Genomic DNA, 11,347 nt, shown 5'->3' on the forward strand with positions numbered 1-11,347 from the left:
TAATCGCGATTAGCACTTATTACGATCAGGTCCGATCGCGATTACCGAAAATGTGGTGACACACTAGGTCCCGTCTGGTCAACAGCTGAATTACCATAGAGGAAACAATTTTCTCTATGTACATACGTATATGTTTGTTTCCCTCCTGGACAACACCTAGAGTTCATACTTTCTTTCCATGTTTGTTCATTGTTTCTTTCTTTTTTTTTTTTTTTTTGTGTTGTTTCTTGCTGCTTGATATGGGAATTTATTTGTTAAAATTGTTATATGCTTTACAATGTAAACTGATACAATTTATATCATTACTATTTATATTATTTTGAAAAGAGATTTTATAACTTATAAAATTTGTATCATCATGCCAAAAATTTATATTATTTTGTAATAAAACATATTTTATGCTCGACCATGCCGAAATGTAGTAATTATACACCTGGTAGCAGACCTTTAATATATATCATTAAAGTACACCTCCTCATTAAAGGTCAGGTCTTTCAGCCAATGACGACTCAGGTTACAACTGTTCAGCCAATGACAGGTCAGCTTTCTACCGTTATAAAACCGCAAGTATCGATTATTCTCGGATATGCAATCGAAAGAGAATTAGCGAAAAGTCACGGAGGCTGGAAATCCAATACTGTCGCAGAAGGTTATGTTCTGTTACTACAATAATTAGCGTTAATTGTAAATAATATTCAAATAAATTCAATTTGTCAGCTCGTTTTTCAATGTCTAATTTTATTTCAATGTTATCTCTGTAGATTCTTATGGTCTAGCAAGGTCAATGTGGACATCTGTTCCTCGGAAAAAATCAATACTTTCGCGTCTGCGCATATCTCACAACATACAGGATATTGCTCCAGGTCAGATACAATAAAATTAATAATATCAAATGCGCTCGTTTCATAAATATCCATACTCACTTCTTAATTACCTTCATTATAGGCTCGTTGCATAATGTACTATTATAGTTTACTGTGTAGGTATAAACTACACCTAGAATGACAATCAGAAGAGAGAGAGAAAAAAAAAGTAAAATTTAAGGAATTTCAATGCATATATAAATTTTATTCAAAACAGAAAATGCTAACTTATTTTCATAAACTTTCATTGTAACTATATTATGAGACCTCACTACAATTAAAATAATACTTTCCGTGAAAATACTTGAAATGAGTACTCACTTTAGCCTAAATGTCATAATAATTATTTACAATAGAAGTAAAACAAGTTAAGTTCCATCTTGTGAGGATGGCGAGCTCCCGGGCCGAATGTAGCATATCTGCGAGAAAAATAAAACTATTTTTAACACGTCGTGTGTCGTACTCTATCCATCGCACTTGTTTATTACGAACACACTGTACGCGATTAAAAAATGCGCATGCTTCTACGTAGCAATAAATATAACGTGCGAAGATTTTATTTGGACTGGATCATCATTGCGTATTTTTCATTTTAAATAAAGATCTATGATTATTTTACTAAAAATTATTATATTTAATGTACATCATTCCGGGATAAAATTAGTCGTAGATGCTGAATAGTTCCGACCAAAGCTTCGAAGAATCACTGTTCATACAGCGGCATAATCAAACCACTTGTATAATATGAGAACTGTACTGAATACTTTTAGCATTTCTATGAAAATGTCGAAATCCATTTTTTTTTTCAGAATCACAATACTATCTATTCATAGCCTACTTTGTGTAATAAGAAAGTAAACACTAATATTCAGCACTCCTAAGCGTCTGTATATTTCAAGTGTTGGTGTGAAGTCCAAGGAGTCTCACTGTTTGTCTTGTGTGACGTATTGCACGCAAAATTTGAATTTTGATTGATGCAGCGATTGTGAAGTGATAGTAGAGGAATTAAAGATATGCCAAGAAAATTATTACTAACAACGAATTTCATTGACTAAATTTCCACGTCCTGTCTCCAAAACCGCGTAATTACCTGCCCGTACAACACTAAAAATGGTTTTGGTGGTAGTGGTAGGCCTACTTAGATTAGTGATAATGACATGATGCTGGTGGCGGTAAGAATAGTAGTGTATAAAATATGCAATAGCAATAAAACATATTTAAGCTCACATCGCCTTAATCTGGCTTCATAGATCCAAGTTCTCCATATCTCGATTTCGCCTTCTTTCGATAAATTATTGTGGCTCAGGTTAAATGGGAGGAGAAAGTTACATTCCCTTTCTCTCTTACACCGAATTTTGCACACCTCTACTCCCTCTTACTTATCTGTCCGATTCCACAGCTTTTCTCGGTATCATAACTTAAATACTCGGTCACAATATGATAACACGCTAGAAATACCACTGCACACATCATCTTTTTATTCTTCGTCTTTCACTGTTGATACTTCTCGTCACTGAAATTCTCTGCCGCCTGAAGTCAAGGGCTGCCGAACTTTAATTTCCTTTAAATGTAAATTAGAAAAATATCTTATGGTGAGTTGCCAGACCTAACGCGTTGCAAATATTTAATGGAATGTGTTCCATTGTATTTATTTTTATTTATTTATTTATTTATTTATGTTTTTTTTGTTTCTTATTTTTATTATCTAAATCGTATTTATTTATTACTTAACGCCAATATGTATCCCACTATGTTGTCTTTTATTATTAATATATTTTTGTGTACATTTTATTCAATTGTCGGTTTCTGGTTTAATTATGTAAATCCTGCTTAATTGTAATCTAATACTAATATGTATACTAATGTCTTTATTTTTATTTTTACTGTGTACATTTTTTATTGAATTATTGGCTTCTGTTTGTATGTGATTCGTATTTGATTCTAACAACATTAATATGTACTATGTTTACTTTTACTTTATGAGGTAAATTTTTATGGAACTACCTCTTTTGATCTCATTATGTACCTAAATTGTATCAGTATGTAATTACTTAATTCCGATCCAGTTTTATGTTCAACTATGTAAGCAAGTTTTAATCCTGGTTGAATGTAAGAGAAGGCCTTACGGCCTTAACTCTGCCAGGTTAAAAAAGCCATTATTATTATTATTATTATTATTATTATTATTATTATTATTATTATTATTATTATCAAAATGTTCAGTAGAGCATCCTCTATTTCGTGTTTCATTTTTACATCTTTTTAACTGAATAATCCTGTATAAGACTATATAATGATGCAAGAATAGAGTATTTTGCCGTATATTGTGATTTGACATGCAAGTATGTATTTTCTTTGAACAATGCCCCTTACTGACATTCTGAAAACTTGGCAACTCTGGATAAGAAGCACATACTTTCAGTAATTCAAAGTCTTCAGAAAAAGTCATTTGCAATCTATAGAATTTCTGTAGAATACACTAGAAGACGCCGCATATTTTCTCACTACCACGAACAGGTTTTTATACAAAAAAATAAGTCACGTGCCCGCCGGCGATTCCTACGCCCCATGCTCTTACCTGGCGGGAAATTGCTCGGTCTGGAGTACTTCCTGAGGAGCAGAGCGGTTGAGAGCAGGATGACGGTCGTGACGAGCAGGATAGCCAGCATTTCGAAGTGAATCAGCTCACCAGATTCCTCGTCTAATCTTACGACTCACTGAACTTTGTTCTGAGGAGGTCAAAGGCGAACACTCTCCGCTCGTGCTTCTTTTGTCTTCAGCGTCACGCGGTTCCCTTCGTACGTAGCTTCAGGCCATTTCTGACTAACCGTACGTCCTACCTGAGCAATAGTTCCGTTTTCTTCCGTCTCATATACAAATTTAAGCATCTGATTACTACAGTCCCGATTTTGATCTAATTGCATATTTTTTCTTTAGTATGCATGTGTCTGAAAACTAAATATATTGGTGGATTAGGCTTTAATTTTAATACTACATATTTTTACATATTCCACATAATACTACATATTTTTAAGATAATTGCATATCTATACTAATAATAAATCTGTAGCCGAAATTTTTCTGGTAATTTTAGATTTTCCAAAAATAATTGGTCCTAACATATATAATTAATCACCCTGAAACCGAAAATCGCTTTTTTGAAATTTTTGTTTGTATGTCTGTCTGTCTGTCTGTCTGTATGTTTGTTACCTTTTCACGCGATAATGGCTGAACGGATTTCGATGAAAATTGGAATATAAATTAAGTTCGTTGTAACTTAGATTTTAGGCTATACGGCATTCAAAATACATTATTTAAAAGGGGGGTTATAAGGGAGCCTGAATTAAATAAATCGAAATATCTCGCTTATTATTGATTTTTGTGAAAAATGTTACATAACAAAAGTTTCTTTAAAAATAATTTCCGATAAGTTTTATTCCATGCAAAATTTTGATAGGACTGATATTTAATGACATACATGAGTTTTAAAATTAAAATAACTGCCATCTAAGGCCGTGTAATGAATTAAAAAACAAATGACTTCGTCTATAAGGGGCCTTGGACAGCAACAATCGAAAGCTATGAAAGATAGCCTACAGATAATGTTTCTGCGTTTTTATGAAGTAATATCGGAAGCTAAATTAACCGATTTGTATAATTAATTATTAATTCACCGTTGGAAAGTGTAGTTTCTCTAGATGGACAATGCTATAATGTTATTACAGTAATTTCTGAGTGAATCGAGGACAGGTAAGATTAAAATAGCTTCTTATGCACATGAAACGTGATAGGCTATTCTGTACATTCGTTTCCTGTATTTCCTAAAATAATTTTTATGACCAAATGAGTGGTCTCTGGATCAAAATGATCGCATTTTAATAATGCAAATACAATTTAAATTAAGTAACATAATAAACGATTTATCCTTATATCAAACACGAATGTTCCCTGGATCAAATGTTCTATTTTAATTATGTAAGTACTTTATATTTATTTCTAACAGGTGCAGCGGAGCGCACGGGTACGGCTAGTTTTTACATAAAATTAACATCAGCCAAATTGTCGTTTAATTGTCTTGTAAAGAAAATTAATAAATATTTCAGCATAAACTAAATCAATCAATCTTTTTAATGTATCCAGCTGTTTGCTGACAACATAAAGTCCACTATAGTCCACTGTAATCTATTCAGTTGTTGTTTTTCACGAGAAATGAGGGGTATTTTGATCGGTGTTCATTATAGATTCCTGTTGCTAGTAGCCAGAGGTGGGGTGTAGTCAATATATACTGCAGGGTTGTGTCTTCTGCAACTGGTACGGATGATTTTAATTTACTTCTTTTGTGGCTTATGGATGGACAGTATAGAAGAATGTGTTCCAGATCTTCATCATGATTATTACACCACAGACAAGTAGGATTATCAGAAATGTGAAATCGGTGTAGGTACAATTGAGTGACAATGTGACCTGTTCTGGCTCTTGTTAAAAAGTTTGAACATGTCTGGGCAAGTTTTTGTACATTTCCAGGTCATTTGGTTTCTTTTGTACAGACTGTAAAATTTTTCCTTTGTCAGAAGAGAGCTTATTGTTGATCCATAGGTTTGTAAAATGAGACTTTACTGAAGCAAAAGCATTGGATAGAGATATCACTTGAAGAGGTCTTGGTTGCAAATATGTTGCTTGTTTTGCAATATTATCGACTTTCTCGTTTCCAGGTATACCACAATGACTAGGTATAATTTTATATCCATTGAAATGTTATTTCCTTTTGGAGTTCTTTTAGTTTACTCAGTTGTTTCTGAATTGGAATAATTCTATGTGCATATAGGTTTTCAGCATAAACTAAAACGAAATTATAAAAATATTTATACAATTTTAAACTCAATGTCTGTACATAATGAGTGATACATATTTCAGCATTCAAGACAAGACAACCACTTACGTAGTCGTGAAAAAATTCGAAGCAGTCCTTGAAAGAAAAAGGGGTTACGTCAGTTTATTTACTGTTATCCAGATCTTCATAGGAAAAACATGGAACCCTCTAGAACAGTGGTTTCCAAACTTCTTTGATCGCGGATCCCTTTGGGTTCGAAAAAAAAGTTCACGGATCCTCAAATTAAATTAAATTAATTTAATTTAATCGCCAGATTAATACAGATATAAATTTAATATGCCTCCATATTTATATTCTGTACGTATTTAATATCGACAATATGTCTACAACTACATTAATTACCATACACAGCCATGAGTTCATAAACATGAGTAGTATTTATAAACTGCTTGTATTTCAATAATTACATACATAATAAATTATAAAATAAGTCCTGCATATGTAAATCTAAGAGCCAACATGATTCATTATATTTTCTTTTTTGGTGGATTCACCCGTTTTTAAGCACACGCGCGGGGTATTTCTTACCCGGTCTTGATATATACATGTGTAAACTTCTGCAGCCACAAGAAAACTAACTCAATCATACGTACAACAATGCACAAAGATCCGAAAGAAAGATATTGAAAACGCGGGATTAATTTAAATTGATGGATAGTGTTGCCAACAAATAAAATAACGCCTGGGTATTTTTTACCCCAGCTCATGTGCTTACGGGTTAAATTGGCAGCGCTGCTGTGTGATACATGACAAGGCGATCGACTGGTTTCTGAATTTGTATAACTGTCATTTTTATTGTCTTTTATTAGCCACCGATCCGTTGAGACGACACTGTATAATATGAAAATTAAAATAATTCATAATATTGAATTAATATTATTATTTTCGGAATCAAATACACGTGGTCATTAACACACAGTTTAACACGAACACCTCGCATAAGCCTGCTCATACTGAATGAATAAAAACTGACTTTACAATAATAAAAGCAAATACAGTACCTTACTATAATAATACAGAACAGCTAGCAGTTTTACATGCGAACGACGATGGTGCTGCTACCTACCTGCCGGGATGGAGATACTCGCGAAACAAGCTGTAATCAACTGCAATGTATATTGTTGCTGGGCTAGTTAATTTGTTAATAGTTATATGAATTAGCACTAGTGTTAAAATATCAGGGTGTATATGTGCTGTTTATAATTGTGACAATTGCAGCATTACAAATTGCTCCAAATCGTACTTTCGATTTCCGACAGTTCATAAAATGTAAGTCAACAACATTCTTTAGTAGGCCTAATTCCTTCGTCTTTGTGTTGATAGAAAAATACACATTAGTTTTTTTATTTAGACCTAATAAATAAATAGAAGTTAAAATGTATTGGATTTTAAGGTTTTATCAAATTAAGTTTTATTGTTGTCCACATGCCTTTACTAATATATTATTACAAGTATCAGATTACCATCAATTTTATCTTTGCAATTGTCAGCAATGCGTATATAAAACATTACTGTAAATTCATTCCTAATATACATAGGACCTATACATAATTATGTAGGTTGTGTTGTAAAATTAGGTATTTTATTTTATGTTTTATTATTATTGTGTTAAATTGTATTGTGTATTCTTATTGTATTGTGTATAAAATTGTATATGTGTTGTAAATTGTATTGTGTATTGTAGATTTTATTGTGTATTGCTTATCATTTTATTGTGTATTGTTAATATTGTATATACCACTGCCACCGGGTGCTTGCCCACTTGCAGTGTAAATAAATACATTCATACATACATACATACATACATACATACATACATACATACATACATACATACATACATACATACATACATACATACATATAAGATTGATTTTGTCTCGGTAAACCAAAGAAAAAATATGTAACAATTAATTACGGAAAGTAATATGAAGTATGCAATATTTCTCATAATATGCAGCTTTGATAGAAGATAATAATTTTACATTAAATATTATTCAACATTTCTTAAGTGTTTCATATATAATTCCACATTAGTAACTCACGTTTTAAATAATAGTCCGAATCTCGCTATGTTAATATTTGTATATGTGGACGTAATTCCATTCCTCTGTGCTAGATGTCAGGTCCGCGATTTTTCGCCACAGATCACTGTTTTTCGCACTCACGCCAATGCTGCTAGTATACAGCTGTCCGGTATTATTATAGTAAGGTATTTGATAAAAGCAGCAGAAACAGAACGCGTGCACAATGGATGAAATTCGTTTCTTTTTAAAAATACCTCTCAAAATTTATTTCTGACTAAATAACATTGTCAATCAAATTCATTTTACAATTAAGACAGCAAGTCTCCGAGTACATTTACAAAAACTTATTCTTACACTGTTAGCCTCGAGAGGAAAAATTACAAACATTCACACATACCAAGCAGATGAGAAGTGACTAACTAATAACTCGTCACTCTCGCCAAGCAGACAAAAATTTTCAATAGAATTGGCTGCCTTAACTGAAAAAAGTAATGTTTTTTACAACAGCTCGAAGGCCAGCTCACGCACGGGTGAGATCTGGTCATCTACCCTTGCCGATATACTAACTTTCACAAGTATAGCCGCGTAAGATAGTGTTGAAATGATACTCCAAGGGACGCAAATAATATATCTTACGAGCTGAATGAGAGCCTTTTGTTTGACCAGGTGATAAAATTTAATTTTTTTCCTAACCACACAACAAAGAGGAAAGATATGATTTCACACAAAATCTCGGTAAACTTTTATCATAGTTGTTTTCCGTGGCACAGTACTTAGAACTGCTGAAAATTGTAGAATTTTATTTCTCTGTACCTGGATATAATGCCAACATCCAAAGAGCATTTTCTTTGATGAATGCTTAGTGAATAGAAGAAAGGAACAGATTATCACTTAAACGCATTTCTGCAGGTAGAGGTATAATAGGTTATGATAAATGTAAATTTCAATTAATTTCGCAAAGTCATCTACAAACGAACAAAGTTCCTTTCTTCCGTTCACAGTTCTGAAAGTATGAGTGGTTCTGTGTTGGTTATATACAGACCTGAATGGGGTGATATTAAAGTAAATGGTAATAATGTAAATCCCATATGAAATAAGAAGGTGCTAGATAAGATAAAGTGTATTACTGAAGTGGCCAACCTCGTCCATATTAAATAAATAACTGACATTGATGTACAGTACTCTTGTGTATAGAATATGATATTTAAAGTTTCTTAGGAATTCATACATTTCCTCTTGTCGATCAAATTGACTTGTGAATCGTGTTCTGGTTTTTTTGTTTCTTCATTATGGCAATCCTAGTTCTAACCAAGTTTCTACTATTATTAGGATATGACATTCATAATGAGAAATAAGGTCAATTAGTCATTATTTTCATTTAACCCTCCCCCCTGGCATTCCACTGAATGATATGTAGCGTGAAAGTTCCTTTAAGCTTGAAATTTCCAAGATAGTAGTTTATTCTAATATTATACAGTAATTAAATACCAATCCTAGGGAGAACATCGATTTCAGTAACGACTTAATTATATCCCTTGTTTTGTTGTTGTTTAGTCAACTGTCCGAAGACAGGTCTAAACCTCACAAGTGATATCAACAAGGCATCACATATGAGGCAATTAAGCCAGGAGATAATGTGGTAAAAGGGCTAATTATATCCCTTAATTGTTATAATTTTTTACAAAATAATTCATTAGCTGTTTCTTTCCAGAATTCATCAAAATTGTTGAAGGATATATTTTCCACAATTGGATCCTAATTTTACACAATAGAATCAGAATCTAATTTATGAGATTTATATTTGAAACATTGTTCCTCTCCAATGACGTGTTGCTATGAGACTGTATTGCATTGTACAAGTATTGGAAACATAACTTTTCGGCATGGTATTACTACAGTCTAGTATATACAGTCACGAAGCTCAATACGTAGTAAATATGCATCCATAGATAGTTGCTAACCACTAGGATCGCTATCGCCTCATTACAGACAATGCGAAATAGTACCGGCACAGTCTATTGTTTCTAGCACCCTCACAACTCAAGCTTCGTGACTGTATATACTAGACTGTGGTATTATTGCCTTATGTGGAATTCTTCTGATTTTTATTGTCTATTGCAGGTAGACTACAACATCTTTGGAGATAGATGACATAGAATATGCTGACGAATGAACATTTTCATATCAATGTTTGGCCTCATAAAATGGTAATAATAATAATAATAATAATAATAATAATAATAATAATAATAATAATAATAATAATAATAGTTTTATTTTCCCTGGCAGAATTAAGGTCAACAGGCCTTCTCTTCCACTCGACCAGGATCAAATCACATACTGAAAAACACATACCGGTATACAAACAATAATAAACATAATAAAGTAAAAAAGAAAGATTGAATACATATACACAATCAGTATTAACTTTAAAATAATAATAATAATAATAATAATAATAATAATAATAATAATAATAATAATAATAATAATAATAATAATAATAATAATAATAAAGAGACTGAATACATAATCACAAACAGGAAAATATATTCTAGTATACAAATGGTAGGCTAGATTATGTTGTGTCACAATATGCCTGGAAATCAGGATACATTTTGTCATTAGAATTAGTATGGTTTTTCTTTTTTTGTTCGCAATACTTCATTTTGGTTAGTACGTACAATAATCATAATCCCTTTCGCACAGCATGTAAATTAATTTTTGCCAATTATTTAACCTTTCAAATGTTTACTGAATGTTCCTTAGGGAATAGAGTGCACAAGCAGTAGGAATTAATAAAATAATTAGCACAGCATTTTAACACGAAAGTCTGTATTTTTCGGCTTTTAGTGTTGCTTTCTAATTTGTTGGTTGCTACCCTCTCTCCAGCGTCACAACCACAACTATCCATCAATACGAAAACTGTAACACCACTGCCACCTGGCGAGTGAAATTGTAACTACTTACCCAAGTGGAAACATAACCTATTCAAATTCAATTTGTAAAATCATATTTTCGTAAAAGGCAAGGGTCCAAGAGACCTGGTACTTTTAATAAACACATCTAAAAAAAAAAAAGCTGTTGATGGCTTATAAAAGAGCGGATAAACTCCAGAATATGGATCTACAGCTTGTGTTGCTGGGAAGATTTAACATAATTTTTATGGTTTTCTTTTTAAATTGAAATATTCTGGAACTTTGGTTAGATTTTCCCCAACAAATTATACCGTATGATGACAAGGAATTAAAGTAAGCAAAATATGAAATTCTAAGTAGCGGTGTATCAATTTTCACGGATGATCTGAAGATGTAAATTACAAAGCATATCTGACAGAGTCTTTTTGAACGCCACTGTCCATTCATTTCATCACTAATATTATTTAGTGATGATAGTAATAATAAGCTCTGAATTTATACCATCCACTAATTAAGAGAGAATATAATATACTTATTTTTAAGAAATATATGACAATTTTAATTTGTGGGACATTTTACAAAATGGGACAATTAGGGCTATTTCTTGGGACTTATACGTTGGAAAGTTTGGCGACCCTGACTTTGTCA

At 32.2% G+C, this 11,347-nt stretch overlaps 1 protein-coding gene across 2 annotated transcripts in view; it reads right to left on the reverse strand.

The window, feature by feature from the left end:
• The window catches only part of LOC138713173 (methyl farnesoate epoxidase-like), a 143,550-nt gene that overhangs the window by 26,937 nt on the left and 105,266 nt on the right, over positions 1-11,347 (reverse strand). The window contains exon 1 of one of the 2 annotated variants that reach the window (XM_069845044.1): positions 3,442-3,648. The exons of the other annotated variant lie outside the window; for it this stretch is intronic. Coding sequence (XP_069701145.1) covers positions 3,442-3,532 — 91 coding nt within the window. The 5' untranslated portion in view covers positions 3,533-3,648. Of the gene's footprint in view, positions 1-3,441; positions 3,649-11,347 lie in introns of those variants that run through there. 2 annotated transcript variants of the gene reach the window in all.

Source organism: Periplaneta americana, chromosome 14, assembly GCF_040183065.1.
Source record: "Periplaneta americana isolate PAMFEO1 chromosome 14, P.americana_PAMFEO1_priV1, whole genome shotgun sequence".
NCBI lineage: Eukaryota > Metazoa > Arthropoda > Insecta > Blattodea > Blattidae > Periplaneta > Periplaneta americana.